Here is a 21,063-nt window from a genome sequence, read left to right as displayed (position 1 = left end):
TGCGAGAGCTTCACACCCATTTTTAGAAAGAAATAATAAATTAGAGAATACATGTCAAGAATTTAGTTCATCGCTGCAGATTATTCTTTTAAATCTCTGTCTCTTCCTCACCCTGATTCCTGCCCTCTTCCCCTTCAGTTCCTTTCTTTCTAGCTGCTGTTAGCAGTTCTTTCCTGACCCTGCCTAGAAAGTGTCTCAGTGTTCTGGTTGCTCTCCCTTCCCAAGGTCTGAAAGGAACAACACAAAAAGCCTGTGCTGTTCTTGGTAGTGTGGGACACACTCACCTAACACTCAGTCTCTTGTCTGCTTCTGGTAATTGCTGTTTACCTCAGGCAAGTAAGTAAATGAAAAATTGTACCCCTGTTTTTAATTTGAATAGTTTCATCTCAAACATTGTAAAGTGTTTTGGAATCCCTATTTCAGCTGATGCATTTCAAGAGACATGCCAAACTAGAAAAGATCCATGATCAAATTTCCACTTTGTCTTTGTTTGAAAGCAGCCAGAGGAGTGAATGATACTAGGATGGTTAATACTTTTCCCTAAGCCATTTTCCTTTATCTAAATTTCTCCTCATCTCCATAGGCACTGGAGGTTGGTTCTTTTTTTTTTTTGTGGGGCAAAACGTCTTCAGGTTGTATTGCACAAACGACTCATGAGGAAAGAATTGGGACACCTCCCCCAACCAAATTCATCATGCACAAACACACAGCCCAGTGATTGCTTTTACATTCTTTTTATAAAATAATCATGGGTATCTTTTAATCTCTATTGGTTAGCCCTAACTCTGCAAAGATCTGATGATTTGTTGAAGTTATTAAACTAGTATCACCTGCAACCATTTAAGTTTAGATTTTCTTTTATTTATCAATTTACTATACTCTGACCCACCGAAAGATAAAAGAAAATTTGTATATTCATCTGCCACTAACTGGACCTTCTTTGCTGTAGAATGCTCCACTTGGTCCTATGCTCTGTTCCACTAAATTTGGCACTGTGATCTTAGCAGAGCATTCTGCAGCAAAGGTCCAGTTAGTGGCAGATGAATATATACATTTCCTTTTATCTTTTGATGAGACAGAGTGTAGCTAAGAGTGTTGTCCTACCACCCATGTCTTTTTAAGCACACACAATTAATCTTTAAACTCATGAAATTCCCTACTGAGGTTTGGCATTTGGTATCTAATCTTTGTAATTGAAATACACTGAAGCGCAAATATTCTTAAAATCTCTTTTAATTACTATTTTAGCTCAAAGGAGGACATACAGCTTGAAGAAATTTCTATTTGTTTTAGGATGTGCCTTGAGTGAAAATGTCTGTCAAGGTTTACTAAACTATTTCAGAAGGACTACCTTTAAATGTCTGTCCCAATATATTGCTTCTGAACTTGTTACTTAAGGCTTTGATAGAATTTATAATAAAAGGAAAGGAGTATTTTAGTCATCTTCATTCATTTTAATCACAGATGGGACTTACGAAACCAGTCATTATTTATTTACCACTGCTCAGACTCCTATGTAGCAAAATGCTGTTCTGCTTGAAAGCTTCTGAGTGTTTAACTTGATTTATTTTTGCAGGTGAAAATCCTTTGGCAGATGACCAAAGTAACCATGACATTAACTCAGTTGCTGGAGTACTGAAGTTGTATTTCCGGGGACTGGAGAACCCTGTCTTTCCTAAGGAAAGATTTAATGATCTTATTTCTTGCATCCGTAAGTTACATTTGTTCTTACAGTTTCTCAAACTCCATTTTGATAAATGTAGTATCTGCCCCCTAAAAGCAGATAATCTCAGATTTTCTTAAGATGATTAACAAAGTGGTGTAGTGGCTAAGAGCAGGTGCACTCTAAACTAGAGGAACGGGGTTTGATTCCCAGCTCTGCCGCTTGAGTTGTGGAGGCTTATCTGGGGAATTCAGATTAGCCTGTGCACTCCCACACACGCCAGCTGGGGGACCTTGAGCTAGTCACAGCTTTTCGGAGCTCTCTCAGCCCCACCCACATCACAGGGTGTTTGTTGTGAGCGGGGGAAAGGTAAGGAGATTGTAAGCCCCTTTGAGTCTCCTATAGGAGAGAAAGGGGGGATATAAATCCAAACTCCTCCTCCGCCTCCTCCTCCTCCTCCTCCTCCTCCTCCTCCTCCTCTTCTTCTTCTTCTTCTTCTTCTTCTTCTTCTTCTTCTTCTTCTTCTTCTTCTTCTTCTTCTTACATATACATATATATATATGGATATCCAGTAACCCTCAGACAAGTTGCTAGGTCCCTTCATTGCTCCATAGATCAATTTATATAATTATATATATTTATATAACTCTGTTTGCCTGTGCAGTATATTTTGTAGTATATTTATCCTCCATCTTCTTCTTAATAAGAAAAAGTGTTGTATTCAAATATACTACTTAGAGTAATTCACATAATTGAATTATTTTTATTTTAATACAACTAAACAATGCATTAACATCATGTGTCAAAACAGTCTTACGAAGTCCTATGTTTTCCTAGATATGTTTTCTTTCCATTCTTAAAATAAAGGGCCAGACATGGCATTTTCAAGACCGGTAGGGTTTGAGCCAGCGTGATGTAATGGTTAAGAACCAGGTTCAATTCACCACTCCTCCACTCCGCCTGCAAGGTGACTGAGTGAGTCACAGTTCTCTCAGAATTCTCTCAGCCAATGCAGAGGTAAACAATGCCAAAACACCTCCAAACATCTCTTCCCTTGAAAATCCTACAGGGTTGCCATAAGTCAGCTGTGACTTGATGGCAAAATCACATAGGATTCAAGTAGGATTGATTCGGATTCAAATTATTGTCCACTTTGAGCAAACACACTTATTGTTGTTATTATTATTATTTATTTATTTATTTAACTTAATATAACGCCCCATCCTGAAGGGGCTCTGGGCGGTGTACAACATAAAAACATCATACATAAAACATCATAATATACTAGCTAGACTAGAGGAGCGAATCAAAATTATAATTAATATCTACGCTCCATCACTATAAAATCCCATTTAAAACAGCAGTTATTTCCATGAGGCATGGGGGGGGGATTTTCAGCCGCCGGAGTGAGAGGGGGCTATATTGGCACCAACCCCCTCCGTCCGCGACCTGGGGGTCCACCTAGATTCGTCTCTTTCAATGGAGACCCAGGTGGCCCATATTACCCAGGTCGCGTTTTACCATCTTCGCCAGGCCCGGTGGCTGGCCCCCTTCCTCTCCCAAACCGACTTGGCCACAGTGGTCCATGCAACGGTCACCTTCAGGCTAGATTATTGCAACTCGCTCTACGCGGGCCTTCCCTTGCGCCTGATTCGGAGATTGAAAATGGTCCAGAACGCAGCGGCTCGTGTGCTTGCAGGGGGTGCCATAAGAGAACACATTACAGCTGTACTTCGCCGCTTGCACTGGTTACCCATTGAATACCGAATCATTTTCAAGGTGTTGGTGCTAACCTTTAAGGCCTTGCGTGGCTTGGGACCTCCGTACCTGCGGGACCGGCTTACCCCATATGTCCCAAATCGGTCTCTGCGATCAGCAGAGGCCAACTTGCTGGTGATCCCTGGCCCCTCCATGATACGGCTAGCCTCTACCCGGGCCAGAACCTTCACAGCTCTGGCCCCCGCCTGGTGGAACGCTCTTCCATCAACTGTCCGGGCCCTGCGGGACCTTGCTGAGTTCCGCAGGGCCTGTAAGACCGAACTGTTCCACCAGGCCTTTGGGGAGTCTAGCCGTTGATAGGGGGCCCACCTTTTCTCCTTCCTCCTCTGCTGCAATAACATCATGTGGCCCTACCGCCCTTCCCTTCCGATGTATGGTTTTAGAGGGAATTGATAGTAGGCGCCATCTTAGTTGATAGTTGATATTAATATTAATATTATATTAAATTATAAGTTGTATTTTAATGGGGTAGGGTTTATTTTTATTAGAGCCATCGTAACTTATGTATATTTATTGTATTTTAATCTGATTGTGCTCTATTTACATATTGTACACTGCCCTGAGCCCTTCGGGGGAGGGTGGTTTATAAACCCAATAAATAATAATAATAATAATAATAATAATAATAATAATAATAATAATAATTAGTACAGGCACCCCACGAAACCCTTACTTAAAACCTAAAACCCTCCCAGAGGAGAGGGGGGGAAGACAATGGGTCCCAATGATGTTAAGGACCCCTATATAGCAGAAAAGGAAGGAATAAAGGGGGCACACTCAGCGGCTGGTCTCTCCAAAGGCCTGGTGGAACAACTCAGTTTTACAGGCCCTGCGGAAATCGCCGAGATCCCGCAGGGCCCAGGCAGCTGGAGGAAGAGTGTTCCACCAGGCTGGGGCCAGAGCCGTAAAGGCCCTGGCCCGAGTGGAGGCCAGCCACATCATTGAGGGGCCGGGGACCTCCAGTAGATTGGCCTCTGCTAAACGTAGAGGCCGAATTGGGACATATGGGGTAATGTGGTCCTGAAGGTACGAGGGTCCCAGGCCGGGTAAGGCCTTAAAGGTCAACACCCACACCTTGAAGATGATTTGGAACTCAACTGGTAGCCAATGCAGGTGGCGCAGCACAGGCTGAACATGATCTCGGAAGGCGCCCCCTGTGAGCAAGCGAGCCGCCGCATGCTGGACCAGTTTCAGTTTCCGGATCAAACACAAGGGAAGGGCCGCGTAGAGCGAGTTACAATAGTCTAACCTGGAGGTGACCGTTGCATGGATCACAGTGGCTAGGTCTGTGTTGGAGACTGAAACTTGTGTTCTGCTAGTCTATAGTCTGTTCCACATAAAGACTATAGTAGATTGTATATTCCACAGAAAAAAGCCTGTTATATCTTCTTTGTTGTAGGTCCTAATGCCTACCTACCCTTCTCCCCTCATCCATTTGAAAGTAAAAATATATTTTGGCATAAACGCTCTTGTATCAATAGTACCATGTTCAGTATTGCACAAAATAATGGTTTTGACAAAGGCAGCATCTGGCGACTGCATTCTAATCCAGAGGCATACAGTTTTCTCAGCCAATGCACCTCAACTGACTGAACTATCATATCTATGGAACAGAGTATAGTGTTACTCATTTCAATTTCAGCTAACTTAAAAGCAGTTTCCTTAGCCTTAACCTGGTTGTGAATGAGGTGAAAACCTTTGTATCTCCTGAACTAGAGATAAAGGTTCCCTAGAATCTTAATATTTTCATATCATTTGGAACAGATTTTCTTTCCCCCATATAGACTGTGCACTCCCAAATATAGGCAAAGGGAAAACTGAACTTCTAAATATATATATATATTTGCTGGCTCAAGGACAAGAAGATAATTTTTGCTAATATCACTTTCATCGCTGATCACCATATCATAGTGAGCACTGTTCATGGGCAACCCCGCTCCACCAGAGATAGTGTTTCAGGGGCTCCAGGGGGCTATTTCAAGAAAGAGAAGCTTGGGAAATGCCATTCCACGAGTACAGTTCCACTCACAGTACTATTTTTCATATTTATTTTATGTTTTCTATCAAATTATTAGTAAAAAATCCTTATCAATTGGAGCATAATAATGTAAATAATATTGTCAGAGAATTTTTAAAATGGTTCAGCTTCACACCTCATACAGTCCAATTCTTCATGATCACAAAGGTAATAACACTTGTATTATTTCCTTTTACTTTATAGGAATAGAAAATCTCTATGAGAGGGCTCTTCACATACGTAAACTTCTCCTCACTTTGCCCAGATCTGTCCTTATAGTGCTGAGGTATCTCTTTGCCTTCCTGAATCAGTAAGTATCTTCCTGTCAAAGCAATAAAAAGTGGTGAGTGTAATATATCTGTTTCAGAAAGCCATGCAAAAACCAACCCCTTTTCTTTTGCCTCTTTTTTTATGGGCAAAAACAGCCTTTCACAGTACAGTGATGAAAATATGATGGATCCTTACAACCTGGCGATTTGTTTTGGCCCAACGTTGATGCCTGTTCCAGACATACAAGAACAGGTGTCATGTCAAGCTCACGTGAATGAAATAATCAAAACAATCATCATTCATCATGAGACCATTTTTCCAGATGCTAAAGAGCTTGATGGCCCAGTTTATGAAAAATGTATGGCAGGAGATAACTACTGGTAAGATGGAGGATGTTCTTTAAGTTGTCTACCATCATCAGCTCAACAATTTATGTATGAATTGTCTGGAGATGGAGCCTCCTCTCCCTTCTCTCCCCCCCCCCCCCGCCACGGACCTCCCAGGGCAGTTGGTCAGCTGCCATCCGCTGGCAGAAGGATGAGCCAGGTGGCAGCTAGAAGACCTTACAGCAGGTCACAGCCTCCAAAGGTGTCAGGCAGCCTTTCCAGCAGACCATGGCATTGGCCCAGCTCCCTGCCAGTTCCAATTGGCCCATTGTGGCAGTCAGTTGTGGGGTGAGGAATCCCCAGGTGGCACCACAGAGTCAGAATGGGATTGCCCCTCCCAATGCTAAGCCAGAGGTGTTTGCAGCTGAGAAGGCTGGGATGGGGCAGAGCCTGTAGAAAGGGGAAAGAGGATTTAATCCCAAGGGCCTGGAGGGCCACAGAAGAGAATTCTAGCTTGTGGTACCCATCACCAGGACCAGCCAGGCCTACCATTTGTGTGGCTGGGAAAGTACCTGGAATGGCACTATCTGAGATCTAGAAGAAGGACCCTTGCCCAATACGAACTTGGGTCTCACAGACCCCCAGGCCGAGGGGTGTGGCATGAATAACATGAACACTCACATCTAAAATTCTGTTTTGAATCAGTCAAAAAACTTGCTGTGCCTCAATTTTAGCAATTGCAAAGAACTTTTTATACAACTCTACTGCCTTTGAAGCTTTACACAAATGGGCAAATTGTTCAGCACCAATGACATAGTTATGTGGGAAAAAAAGTTTGTATAGATTTGCTGACAAAATTGGTCCAAAATTGTGAAGAACTGGGCTAGTTTGCAAATTATGAGGAGGGATATGGGGCACCCCAAATGAAAGCCACAGATGAGACCTAAGTTCTTTTTCTGTAGCAGAAGCTGTTTCCCTCTTGCCCCCAGCATAGATAAATGTAGTAATTCTCTGTTTAGGCCTTACTGGCAATTTAAATAGAACTGCACCCCAGATCTCTCCTACTCATTTCTCTGCTGGAGTTCAGAAATGTGTGCTGTTCAGCCTTACATCTAATATTGCTCCAGATTCAAGAGATGGGTTAAAACAGCTAGTGAAGCACTTTCCATAGGGCTGAAAAATTCCCTCAGACAGTGTATGTAGTAGACTTTGAAGTAGCTGCGCTCTTTGGGTACACTAAGATGCTTTGCTTGATAGGAAGGAGCATCTGAACAGACCAGGTGGGGGGAGGAGGGAAGGTAGCAAGTTGATGAGTGATCTCACCTGTGGTTAAAATATAGGATATAATTAAAAAGAAGTGCAGAATACCTGACTGTGCTTCTCAGCCAGGGACAGATACTCACAGACAGATCCATCTATTTCCAAGCAATTCCTTCTGATACAACTTTTGATTTATTTTTAAAAAATTAAGGAATAATGTTGCCTTCTTCTGACTTCTGGGTTTTTCTTCTAAACTGCCAACAAGCCTGATTTGCACATATCTTGGTTAAAAGTAACATTTGAGAGCAACCAGAAGAAAAACATAACATGGTATTCTTATATGCTGAGATATAATTTTTTGTTACATTCATTTTTAATGGCTGACAGTGGTGCAAAGTGCATTTTCTTAACTGAAAATACTGTGATTATATGAGCAGCAGTAATTTGATGCGATATCCACTGGATGCTTTAAATGAGTCATATATCTGTCCACAAAGTATTAACTGAAATGTTTTGTATCTGCAGTGATAGTCCGTATAGTGAACATGGTACCTTAGAAGAAGTGGACCTGGATGGCAGTACAGAGCCACACACCAGTGAGGATGGTATGACCTGTTTTTGGTGATTCACAGAGGAAATGCTGTTTTATTCATTACAGCTCACGTTAAATGAAGAACATCTGACATAATATCCTTGATTCAAATGTCTTGTATATATTTTTTATTTTTAACATGGACCAGTCTGTCGTTACCCAGCTGTTTCCTTGCTTCTTTCCTGGTTGTGACAGGAAGGCCCAGTGAAAAATTTCTGCCTCCAGTACATAATGTTTTTTGGTGCAATCTGATGTTCTAAACGCCATCTTAAACTTTGTTCTTCAAGATTCTAAACTTGAGTAATTTTTCCCATGGTTATAAAAAACAACAATCCAAAGCCTCTTTTTCATCATTGTTACTGCAGATCAGCTTCTTGCCAAGATTAGCCCCACGCTCAACTGCAGGCATCTTGGTCTTGCTGCACAATGCCCTTGATTCAAATTATGTAGGGTCTTCTGTTTGAAGTTCATGCTTCAATAAAGCCATTCTTAAGCTTCCATAGAACACTGCAATGGGCTACCATTTTGGAATCCAAACTTTTAAAGTGGCCCAAACGTCTTTCTTCCATAAGTATTTTCATTACTGTGGCTTAAAGATCTGAAGGTATTGGCATGATCTCGAGACGCAATATTTTGGACAGAACTGGGTAGGCATCTGTTAAAGATTAGCCTTGCTGTCTCTGGAAACTGGTTAGACTGTAGGAGTGCCTCAACCCACCTACCTTTTCATAAATGTACAGAAAGCTATGTTTATGTGTCAAATGCCATCAGGTCACAACATACTTATGTCAACCCAGCAAGAGGCTTTCAAAGCAGAGGTGGTTTATCATTGCCTTTCCTGCAGTTTTCCTTGGAGGTCTCTCTTCCATGTTCTGATCCTGCTTAGCTTCAGAGATCTGAGGAGATTGGACTGTACCATGCTGCCTTTCCTCCCAGGAAGGTGCATAAGGCTACATATAACCTGAATCACTCTGGTCAGCTATTCCACAAGGACAAAAATAGCAAGCAGATAGCTGACTTCAGTCACTCTTCCTGATTCCAGCTTTCTTCAAAGAACTGCATGTGTTCTGCTGTTGGTATTAAATAAAGCTGGGGAACTGCAAGAGTAATACCATTTGTATGGACTATTCCTTATCTAGCTAGGAAGAGGCATGTGAAAGCCTCTTTATTTTGTGTGTTATGGCTCCTGGATGAATCAACATGTCTGATGTGTCTGTACTCCATGCAATATATTGAGCACTGTTCACTCTTCATAAATGTTAAATAGAAGTTTGTAATGTGTATAATGATGGCTTTCTCTTGTCCACGGAATGAAAAGCAGTTTCATTTTCGTGCATGATTTAATTTCATTTCATCCATCAAAGTAGTAGAATTCACAATTCAATATTGTGCCACTTTGGTAGGAGTGTCAGCGTTGACAGGAAATGCAAATTGCTTCATGGCTAAAATTAAGGTGGCCACCCCAATTCTGGCCTATTGCTGGCACCAGCACCACCAGTTGGTATCCTATGTCCACTCTGCATTGAAGTCATGGGTAAATAAGACCTCAAATAAAGTTGTAGAGAGAATAGCAACTGAGCAGCATCCATATCAATTGCACCAGAGACCATCAGTCACAGCATGGCCACAGTGACTTCATGAAAGGCAGACAGGAAAGCAGCCAAGTGGCACATGATAACACAGTCTCTCTCTCTCTCTCTCTCTCTCTCTCTCACACACACACACACACACACACACAGCCTGCAGTCTACCATCATCTGCCCACATAATATAGCAAGGGAGGAGGGTTCATAACTTCATCTCCCAATCCTGCTATATCAGACCTGGGCATTATACGGCCCGGGGGCCACATCTGGCCCGCCGGATGACCCTGACTGGCCCTTATGACAGACTTGGCCTTGGCCTAAGCCCTAAGAGGACCTGCTTAGAACCGTGCTGCTCACGTTAACCCTCTCCCTTCCCCCCCTTGCGCAGTGGCTTCTGGGGCGATCCCCTCCCAGGGGAAGGGTTAACGTGAGCAGCACGGTTGCCTTGGCTGCCTGCTTCTGCAGGGCTTTCAAAAGCGCCTCGTCCCCCTGCCTTGCTGGGGAGCGAGGCGCCTTTGAAAGCCCCGCAGAAGCCGGTTGCCTTGGCTGCCTGCTTCTGCGGGGCTTTCAAAAGCACCAGTCGATGAAAAAAGTAGGTCAAGGGACTTAAGTTTCCCCACTTGCTTGATTGTCACAGTGGACAACTATGCAGGTAGGTTAAGCCTGTGATTCTTTGTGCCAAGTAGTGTTGTATGCAGAACTGTTGCCACTGATTCCAAGTTGATCTGTGCACCTGTCTGTCACTTATCAGCCCCTATTATGCAGAATTGAGTTCAGCCTTTTGGCCCGGCCCTCCACAATATTTTCTGTTTCTTATGCGGCCCCATGGAAAAAATAATTGCCCACCCCTGTGCTATATAGTGATCTGGTCAGTAGAAGCCTTGAAATGAATGCACAGCAGTGAGCCCAAAGAACCTGGTTCAATCCCCATCTGCAACTACATTCTTTTTGCTAAGCACGCACACAGGAAGGAAAAATAGCTACTTTAGGCAGAGGGCCCCCATTTCTCAGCAAACCAAATAGAACTCTCTTTCGCAGAACATGTCCAGCCATTGCTTTAATGTTTCTGCCTGTAACACTGAGCAGTGCACAAGTAGAATTTTCTTACTGGCTTTGAGTATTTGAAGCCACAATTACATAGTCTAGTATTATTAACAAATTACTTTGTAACAATTTAATTGTGATGCCTCTTTACACATACTAGAAACTTACTATCCCATCATTCCAAGGGCTTGAAATTTAGATTTATAACCCCCTTTTCCCTCCTGCAAGGAGACTCAAAGGGGCTTACAATCTCCTTTCCCTTCCCGCCTCACAACAAACACCCTGTGAGATAGGTGGGGCTGAGAGAGCTCCAAAGAACTTTGACTAACCCAAGGTCACCCAGCTGGTGTGTGTTGGAGTGTACAAGCTAATCTAGTTCACCAGATAAGCCTCCACAGCTCAAGTGGCAGAATGGGGGATCAAACCTGGTTACCCAGATTAGAGTGTACCTGCTCTTAACCACCACACCACAGTAGCTTTCTCTTTAAATTGACTTTTCATTAAATTGTCTCAGTAACTGCATGATACATACATCTTCAACATTTTAAAATTTATTTCAAAGTAGTTCTATAAAGTGAACAGTTATCTGTTTCCAAAAGAAATAACAAGAAGTGGTGTTTGGATTTATACCCCACTTTTTTCAACTGTAAAGAGTCTCAAATTCAGTTTCAAATTCAGTAGCATCTAAGTAGACTAAGATTTTCCAGGGTATAAGCTTTCGGCCATCAAAGCTTGGAGCATCTGGTAAAGGGAACTTTGCTTCTCAAGAGCTTAGATGCTGAAAGTCTGGTTGTTCTTTAAGATGCTACTGAGCATGAATTTTGCTTTGTATTATTACAAATATTTGAAATGTATGAGAAGGTTTGACAAATCTCCTCAGACTTGTTGATAAATACTTCTGGGTATTTAGTTTGCTTTGAATAGCCTTTCATATTACATGGTCTTTAGTGCTGAAAACTACTTTTCAGGTTTTAACATCTTTATGGGTTTGTCTTTTCTTCACAGAATGTGAACCAATAGAAGCTATTGCCAAGTTTGATTACTTAGGAAGATCTGTACGAGAACTCTCCTTCAAAAAAGGAGCCTCCCTACTTTTATATCATCGAGCTTCCGATGACTGGTGGGAAGGAAGACATAATGGGATTGATGGCCTTGTACCTCACCAATACATAGTGGTTCAGGATATGTAAGCAATAATTAATCTTTTGAAATGCCAAGTTACTGAATCAGACTGGTCTAGTCCAGTATATTCTACCAACTGAATTAACTTCTTCAGGCCATTCATTCTACAATTGTGTATCCTTGTGATTCTGCACTGAATTCTAAAAGGGGGTGGAAATGGGGTGTTTAGTGGTGGGAATAAGGATAGCAGGGATCGGTTCATTGCTTGGTGGCATAGCATCTGCTTTGCCTAAAGGAGGTCTCAAGATCACATGCAATTTAAAAGAACCAAGTGGTAAGTAATGTAAAAGGTTTCCACCCTGGGATCATGAAGAGCATCTGCTTGTAAGAGTACATAGTACTGACCTTGGTAGACCAGTGGTTTCATTTAGTATAAGGCAGTTTCATGTGATACAAAGGATTAGATTCTGGGATAATTTGTTAATGCAAAAAAAGGGGGGAATTCCATAATTTCCTGTTGTGTATGCACTCATTCTTTCTCCCCCATCTATCTGAAACTCGAAGCAGGAGCTTTGCTCACAGCAGCTGGAAGAAGGAGCAGGCAAAAAGCAATTATTATTATTATACCAGTCTTCCACCTCATAATATTCAACTCAAAACAATTTTCATTTTTAGAATCAAATTCTATGTTACATATCACCTGTACACATTGTTCATAAATTATTTGTCCAGAGGCACCAATCCTGCCCCCACATTCACCTACTTCATAGGAGAGTCTGGCTAGGCACCACCTCATTAGGCAGCCTGGCCAAGGTCATGAAGAAAGCAGGAAGGGTGAGACCATGCTCAAGAATGTTCCAGGTGAAGCCTCAGAGCCTGGCACATCCTGTACATGCCTGAGAAGGGAGGCTGAGTTCAGGCATAATAGCCTGCACCTGGAAACAGGTCAGTGAAAGAGGTTGGCAGTGGCTTGGGCCAGGGCAAGTCAGCAAAGCAGTCTCTTCAAACCTCAGGGGAGGGGAGGGGCCGGAGGGCCCAGCTAGGGAGACTGTTGGCCCATACTCCATACAATCATTGTAGACCTGCCCCCAAGGAGAGGGTGTTGGGGGAGTACAGGCACACCTCCAGACAGTCCTTTATGAGACCAGATGTAACATATACAAGCACTTAGGATTATAGAGTCAGTGGAATGTTCAGAGCCCGAAGGCTTGTCTGTGAGATCATTATAAAACCTGAGGATAGAGTTTGGAAAAAGAAAAAAAGAGAAAGTTTTGTTATGAGAGCCAGTGAATGGTAGCTCTGTTCTTTGGATGTGGAGGGCCAGTTCAGAGTGGGCTGTGCTTCTCTGAATCAAGTACCAGGAAGGGCAGAGTTCAGTAAAGGAATCCATACCAGAGTTCCTGGAGTTAAACATAACACAGTAACATTGATTAATCATACTGGTGGCTTGGTTATTTTTTTCGACTGAGGAGACCCCAGTCAGATATGACGCAATGAAGCTTCTGAGGGAAGGGGAGTTAGAGAGGCTTGGAGCTTCCTCAAGGAGAGCAACCATTATTCTATGATAGGCATCATGTCAGAGAGACACTCTAAGGGAGAGTTTGCCTTAGTGTTCATGTCCAAAGAACTGTGTGTAGTACTTACCTAAGGATAAAAAGTAAGATTTTTAGAAAAAGGGCTAGATAGCCAAACAGAATTTTGTAACAACTATATTGAAGTAACAAGTTTATTTTGTCTAGTGTCAAAGTGACAGGAAGGCACAAAGATAGTGTCTTTTCTATAATTTCTATCAACTGAAAAAATTACTGAATAAAATCTTGTACATAGTAGTATCTCTAAAACCAGCTTCCTTTGTACCTCCCTCCCCCTCTCTCTTTCTCTCTTTCAATTTCTGGTTTCAACTTTAAAAGCTTTTGGTGCCCTTTCTTTATTTAGTTTGTGACAGAAAGACAACAGATTATTTTAGTTTTCTTTCAGAGATACTGCCCTGCCTAACAGACAAGTACCCAAGAAGAGAAGCTAAAGACAATTTAGACAGCTTTTTAGGAAAAATATATGGGTGAAAACTGAAAGAGAAATATTAACTCTTAAACATCCTCTTCACATTACCAAAATTCTTATTCTGACAATAAAAGGTTGCTCAGTCAGAGCTATTCTGTCAGTTAGAGACTGTGGAGAGAAAAATTTATCTCAAGGCACAGGCAGTTGGCAGATGCTTCGGAGTGTGAGAGATACACCCCCTCTCGCACACACACACTGAGGAGACATGGGGATGCCTCATTATACCAGACCAGGGTGAGCCAAGGAAAGGTTAAGCCATTGCAGCCAAAATAGAATTTTAGGCATGATCATAGTACTGAAACTGCCTTGGCCGCCCTGATCGATGTCCTTCCCAAGGAGAGAGACAGTAAATAAATAAAATAAAGGACTGGCAGGCAGGGGGCGGGGCTTGGGGTACAGCTGAACTTCTCTCCCTAAACAGAGACCCAAATCCTTGGGCCTGTTGAAGAAAGGATGCTGGAGCTCCTGTGCACACAGAACTCTGGCACACAGAAGTTGGAGCAAGACATTATGAAATAGTACTTTTTGGTTCTACAGTCCTTTCAGCATTATACTTAAATAGAGCTTATTTTTTGGAAATAAAATTTCTATCTACTAAAGGTATCCACACTGCTATTAATCTAATTTGAAATTGCATTACTTTTTGGGGTTGCCATTTGGAATACAAAGTGCAATCCCAGGGGCATTTAGAGAGTTGAAACTAGAAACCAAACTGTGAACTATGATATTTGTGATGATAATCATCTTTGTAGAGTGCTTCCTCCCTCCTCTCCCCACCCCACCACCAATGGCAGTTTCATGCTAGACATCCCTTAACAGTGAATGGCTATGAAAAGAATAATTAAAATAGTTGGTAGTGAAAGTGAGACTGCTCAAGGGTTGCAAAAAAGGAAAAAGTCATGGGTTATTCTTCTTATTATTCTTTTCATCTCAAGAACATTGGTTTGTCAATCATAATGTTGTGTTTTCTTCACTCAGGGATGATACGTTCTCAGATACACTGAGTCAAAAAGGAGATAGTGAAGCCAGCAGTGGGCCTGCCACAGAGGACAAGTCTTCATCTAAAGATATGAATTCGCCAACTGATCGTCATTCTGATATCTACCTAGGAAGGTAAATGTATTTACTTTCTTTGTTTGTACTCCACTTTACATGCTGAGATTCAAAGTAGATTACTACATTTAAAAAACATTTAACTGAATAGTGAAAGACTGTTTCCTTAGCACTGACTTCATCACTGCATGGTATCTCAATTGTATACACTCTCAGTGTTTATCACAAATGTGGTCTTAGTCATGTAAGTGATTCCAGTTTTATTACTTAATGGTTTTGAGTGGCTTGCCCAAGATCACTTAAGTGGATTCTGCATGGTAGAAATATAACGGGTTGACGAAGGGAAATATCACGGTTTGGGGAAGTACTTAACACAGGTCCCTGCCCCAAAGCGGAATTGGCCAACCCACTTTTGCAAAAAATGCCAAAATTGCAATGTTTTTGAACAATCCCAGGTTGAACCCGCTACCAAGGAACAGCACAGGAGCCCAACAACTTTATTTTTCCCACCCCTCCATCCATTCTCCCGCCTTACATCATGTCAGTTTTGTTTCTGCTGAGCTGCCATCTGGTGTGATAGCCCACCATTTCAGAAACATTCCCCAAGCATGTTTTTCCCCTTGGCAGCAACTGTGAGAGCCATTTCACCCAAATGTGTGCAGAAACGGATTAACAACAAATGAGGCCATTGTGAGTAATGGCCATGTTTTCTTGCCTTTTATTTTTTTGCTTGCTCAGAGCATGTAGCTAGACAGATGCACATCTTTGGATATGGATGGGACGTATTGCTCTGCTCCCTTTTTGGACAAATTTTATTATTTTGTATATTACAACTTTAGGGGTGGGTTTGTATGCTTCATGTTTGCATGTGTCATGGTTTTAAAGCGCTAAACTTTTTCCCCACACTGGAGAAATAGGATGGGGAGGTCCTGCTTGGGCTCCTGAGGTTGCTGTCGATTCCCCACCAGTTGGAAGTGTTTCCTTAACAGAGGGTGGGAGCGGGCAGAAGAGGGACTGTGGTGATGGAAAAGTGAATCAGAATGCAGACAAAATGGGATGTTCGTGCCTGCACGTTTGCATTGTAACAAAAAGATAGCGGGTTTGTGCGATGGGGCAGAAAGAAAATGGATTGTTTTCTTCATGGAAAATAGGCACCTTAGCAACGGACAAAAACAGAATAAAATAGACCCAGATTCAAAAATGACAGATGTAACCCATAATTATTATGCTGCTTGGAATCCACCTTAGTGGATTTTAAAGTGAAGGTAATGTGGGACCTAATGACTTCACAGTTCACACTCTCTTACTATTGCACTCTATCAGCAAATGTTTTGATCGTGTAATGTCAGGAATTCTTTCTGTAGAGATTAGTTTCATTTCCCATGATTTTCCTCTGTTTCTGTGTAGGCAACGCAAGAAATCTGAACTCCCTTTTCCTGGGAGACGTCCTGGCAGGACCACTGATGGGCACTGTCCAGTTCATCCACCACACAGCCTTGCTAATTCATTGCTGGAGTTAGGTTCTCCCAGTATGGCAAGCCACAGCACTTCCCGAGCTGTCATTCAAAACCACAGCCTCAATACAGACAGCCCAGAGAGGAGGCGAAGGCCTGGCCATGGCAGTCTGACCAACATTAGTAGGCATGAGTCACTGAAGAAAATCGACAGCCCTCCAATTAGGAGATCGACGTCATCTGGCCAATACCCAGTTTTCAATGACCACAAACCACTGGACCCAGAGTCAATTGCTCAGGTGGGCCTTGTTTGTTAATTTAGGCATGGTTGCTTTTGTTGGTGTTAAGAGGGTGGTAGTATGAGTTTTTGTGACATATATTCCATGGTAGATAATATCCAGTCCTTAAAAAGGCTGCCACATTTTGGGGGGACCCATTTGTGCTATTGCTGTTTCTATTACTTTATGTTCCAACAAAGTAAACTTAACTTTTGCAGCCAGAATATCTATCTGTGTCCAGATTGACTGGTTATGATAGCTTGCCACACTAAAAGAGGATTTTCTGTCATGATTTTCTCTGTCATAGTTCAAGTAAAATGCCACCAAAAAAAATAATCCCTGAGGTCATGCACATCCTTCATTTCATGAGCTCAGAGTCAATTGATACCTTCCACTTAGCATCAGTCATATTTTGCCATTATACATAAATCAGCAAATTATGTTTGTTCATAATTATTTTGTTTGCTCAAAATAGTTATAGACAACCTTTCCCCATTATGTGTACCCTGTGAAATCCAGGGTCAACGTGAATTTCATCTGGCGTTACCTGAATAATCCCTCCTTCCTGCCCTATGCTTTAATTGTGTTTTTTGGTGTATAACTTATCTTTTATGGGGGGTTTGTGTGTAATTTAGCTTTGATTTTAAATTTTTGCTTTTATTATGTTTTCAATCTGTTAGCATCTTGGGTGCCCTAATGAGGGTGGGAAGGTGGGTATAAATTTTTAAATTAAATAATTAAACCATAGATTGCAATTCTGTTTTTTTTTTTGTGAGAGAGCTTAGTTTGCTAATTCACATGTAATGGCTGTAGCTTGTGATATACCGAAAGTCATTCAGACCCAGCAAGGCAAAGAGAGTACTTGAGACCAGTGACATTATTGGCACAGGTGTCCTCTGTGGTTTTGCACGATGCTTGGATATGAGGCAGATGAAGGAGTTGGAAGATACCACTGAAACCCTTATTAATCCTCCTATTTTACTTATGCATGATCATTTTTACTGCCATTTAGTTGATCTTCCTTGATCCCATCTAAAAACACTCGTATCTATTTGTATCTGTTCAACTTGGTTGGAAATATGATCATGTTTCTCCTTGGCTGTTTCCGCACGGCCGTGGAGGCGCCTCCACGCCGGCAGAATTCTCGCCGGCGTGGAGGCGGAGGCCGTTCGCATGGAAGCATGCGGGCGGCCTCCAGACAGGCCGGCAGGCGGCAGGCGGCTCCGCACGGAGCCGCCTCTTCCCCCTTCCCCGTCCCACTCACCGTGTCCCCGTTGTCGGCCTGCTGGCCGTCGCAGCCCCGCCCACGCTGCCCTCCGACCTCCAGGACCTTCTGAATGACAAGCAGATGCTCTTCCATGAGCCTACAGCCCCACCACAAATATTGGTCTCAAGACCAATCTGCTTTCACATATCCTTGTTTTTAAATTCAGTGCTACCTTTCATCCATGTTTCTTTAGCTCTTCCCTCGTTCTTTTTAATTTGCATATCTTTTTTAAGATTGTAACCCTATATGAGAAGTGTTCTCTTTTTGTTACTTCTTCTTACATCATACCTTTTGAGTTTGTACATTTCCTAAGGCAGCTGGGAACAATCAACTAAAACCATACCAATTTAAAATCCAAATGAAATGATGGAACAACTGCAGCATACAAGTTAATATGTCTGCAGAAGATAATAGAAGCTACAGAATATACACAGTAATAACAGTTTCTTCTGAAAAGTTCTGTCTGCCTCTGAAAAGTTAACAAAGAAGGAGCAAACCAACCTCTCCTCAGAACCACTCCAGAATCTTGATATCTTTACTGAAAAGGCTCTGCCCTGTCAAAATTCCAACATTAGAGATATACAAAGAGACCCCTTGCCAATCTTATTTTTGTCTTCAAAGATAACTAATAAAGTAACATTGTGACCTCAATATTGTGTGTTAGTCAGTCCTCAAAAACTGCACTTGGACTTTTACATTGACAAAGCTTGTACCATCAGCATCATAAAATATAGTCCCATTACAGAACATGTAGCAAAAAGATTCTTTCAAAGTGTACATTCTTTGATTAGTACATTATTTGTGAATATCTTTTCTGAAACTGTTTTGTAGCAGATTCTAGCCTCCTTTGCTAGGAAGTTTGGGATAGTAATTTGCAAAGTCAGCAGTTACAGTCTTCTCAGATTATGCATATTTAGGACAACAAATATTGTAATCAGGCTACGCTTGTGGTTCCTACTTTGCATAGAATTCAGAAGCTTGACCTAAGTGAACACTGTTGTTGGTGGAGATGTTGCATTTTCCCAGCAAACTGCTAGTAGGACAAAATATAGTTCATTTCCAACTGTGCGTCTATTGTCATTGCGAAGGCTGTGGCTATGTAAGGCCATTTCTGCATGGCCCATTTAGACTGGTGTGTGGCTGGTAAAAATGCCGTTGTGGGGGAGAAGATTGCACAGCTACTGCTGCTGCAGAGCAGCGGGGCTTCCCCCCCCCCCCCCCCGTGGCGTTTTTCGGACTCATTCAATGAGTGAGTCTTTTGGGAAATGCCGGCTTCCATTCGGTGCCGAGCGAATGGCACCAGGTGGAATATGGCAGTTTCCTCACACTGGCGCAGATCCCTCTTACCTTGTTCCCCAGCCGCTATTGCTCTGGAGAGGCCAAGGGACACGCCTCCTTGCCTTTGGCCCTGGAGGCGTTGCCATCGCCACGGGGGCATGTCCACTGGCCTCCCCAGTGCAGTGACAGCCAGGAGACAAGGTAAGAGGGATCTGCGCCGGTGTGCCCATGCAAACGTGGCCCCGTGGACAACTGGGGTACCAGGGCCATTTGCAGGGCACCGTGCAAACAGTCCTAGGGGGTGCACCAGCATCAACTATGCCGGTGTCAACTATGCTCAAGAAGCCGTGCAGAAACAGCCTAAGTCTCATGGCTACTATTTGACAGTACCAGTGATGACACTGCTGTTGAGCAACGTTAATTCCCTCTTTGCCCTGTTTGTATGCCTGTGAGCATGTGTACATATCTTCTTATAGCTGCACAAACATTGTTCTGAAACCCTTAGAACCTAGCTGTTCTAAAAGTCTGAAATGCACATCTGTCGCTGTCCCCATTTTATACCAACTCACCCTTTATGGAGCTTCTCCCTAACATTTTAAAATTTCCATAGACCTTCTCTGCTTCCTATGTCCTTTATTTATTTATTTATTTTTAAAAAGTCTATCCCTTACAACAGCACCAAGGCTACTTACTCCATGACTGACCTGACCTAGATAGCCCAGGCTAGTCAAAACTCATCAGATCTCAGAAGCTAAGCGGTTCAGCTCTGGTTAGTACGTGGATGGGATACTGTCAAGGAATACTAGGATCGCAATACAGAGGCTGGCAAACCACCTATGGACATCTTTTGTCTTGAAAGCCCTATGGGGTTGCCGTAAGTCAGCTGAGACTTGATAGGAAAAAAATGATTGATCACAGAATATTCAGCTACAGATGCTAGCATAAGGTATAGCAGTTGTACGGAAACATTTTTTTTTAATTCTCTCCAGAGGCCTTTGAACTAAAGCATAGAAATTGTGCTTCAAGCAAGCAGGAAACACCTGGTATTGTTCTTGTTTAATCTATTTGTATCTCTTTATGACCAAATGGCTTCCACCCTTGGTGTTCTTTTTTAGCAAAACTATTTTTCAAATAATAAGGCACCTCTTGGTCCTCTTGCTTCTTTGCCCCCTTCTGCCCCTTAAGCTTTCCTGCTGTCCTTCTGGAGCTGCCTCCCCACCCCTCTGCCATGATCCAGCTTCCTCCCCTTTTTTCAAGCTGCTTCATCAATACAGCCTTTTCTCAACCAGCAGAGTTTCTCTTGTTCGCAGCATCTATGACCCCATTTACCTCATTGTGTTCTCTTCTCAGCACCTTTTATTCAAGCTTTGTCCTTGGCTTTAAGCTTTTTATAGCTCACATGGTAAAGTTTTAGAAATGAAGTGTTTGTTGTATAGTATCTGTCCCATCTCAAACCAGTAAGTTTGTTCTCTGAAAAAGTAAAACCAGAAACACTCCTTATCATGGAGTCTGTTCCAAACTGTTTTGGGTTGCAAGCTTGAACTGGTTTAGTGGGTAATGGGGGGGGGGTGTCAATATTATAAGGTCATGAGTTAAAGCCACAGTTTTTAAACTGTTTTGAGGCTGCATTTTCTTTTTGATGTGTTACTATAAAAGGGTATGAAAAAGGAAATATTAAACATGGCCTTTATTTCAAGAATGACTAGTAACTCACCATTTAATAAGCTTCCTTACAGAGACTATTTCCACATAAATGATACACTCAACTCGGGCTCTCAAATCACAGTAAAGTTTTCAGAGCCTCCATGAAATGTCATTCTCCTCCCATTCCCCTTCCATCATTTTACCACTTTTCTTACTGTGTTTCCACAATCTGCTTTCCACAACCTGCTCTGGAAATATCAAATTCAAAGCAAATTAATCCCCATGTGGATCAGAAGACACGAACTTCTGAACTCTTCCTACCCACATGTGCTACTATTTCCCATTCTTTCATATACACCACTCCTCATC

General features: G+C 42.4%; 1 protein-coding gene across 4 annotated transcripts in view; it reads left to right on the top strand.

Annotated features, from left to right (window-relative positions):
- Window positions 1–21,063, top strand: part of SRGAP1 (SLIT-ROBO Rho GTPase activating protein 1) — a 143,446-nt gene that overhangs the window by 118,159 nt on the left and 4,224 nt on the right. For all 4 annotated transcript variants that reach the window (XM_048499492.1, XM_048499495.1, XM_048499494.1 and 1 more), the window contains 7 exons: window positions 1,577–1,711; window positions 5,664–5,769; window positions 5,885–6,109; window positions 7,841–7,920; window positions 11,543–11,723; window positions 14,699–14,833; window positions 16,181–16,526. In XM_048499492.1, the coding sequence (XP_048355449.1) occupies window positions 1,577–1,711; window positions 5,664–5,769; window positions 5,885–6,109; window positions 7,841–7,920; window positions 11,543–11,723; window positions 14,699–14,833; window positions 16,181–16,526 (1,208 nt within the window). The remainder of the gene's footprint in view (window positions 1–1,576; window positions 1,712–5,663; window positions 5,770–5,884; window positions 6,110–7,840; window positions 7,921–11,542; window positions 11,724–14,698; window positions 14,834–16,180; window positions 16,527–21,063) is intronic.

This window comes from Sphaerodactylus townsendi, linkage group LG06 (genome assembly GCF_021028975.2).
Source record: "Sphaerodactylus townsendi isolate TG3544 linkage group LG06, MPM_Stown_v2.3, whole genome shotgun sequence".
Classification (NCBI taxonomy): Eukaryota; Metazoa; Chordata; class Lepidosauria; order Squamata; family Sphaerodactylidae; genus Sphaerodactylus; species Sphaerodactylus townsendi.
Note: the sequence above shows the minus strand (reverse complement) of the source record. Positions and strands in the feature narration are given on the sequence as shown.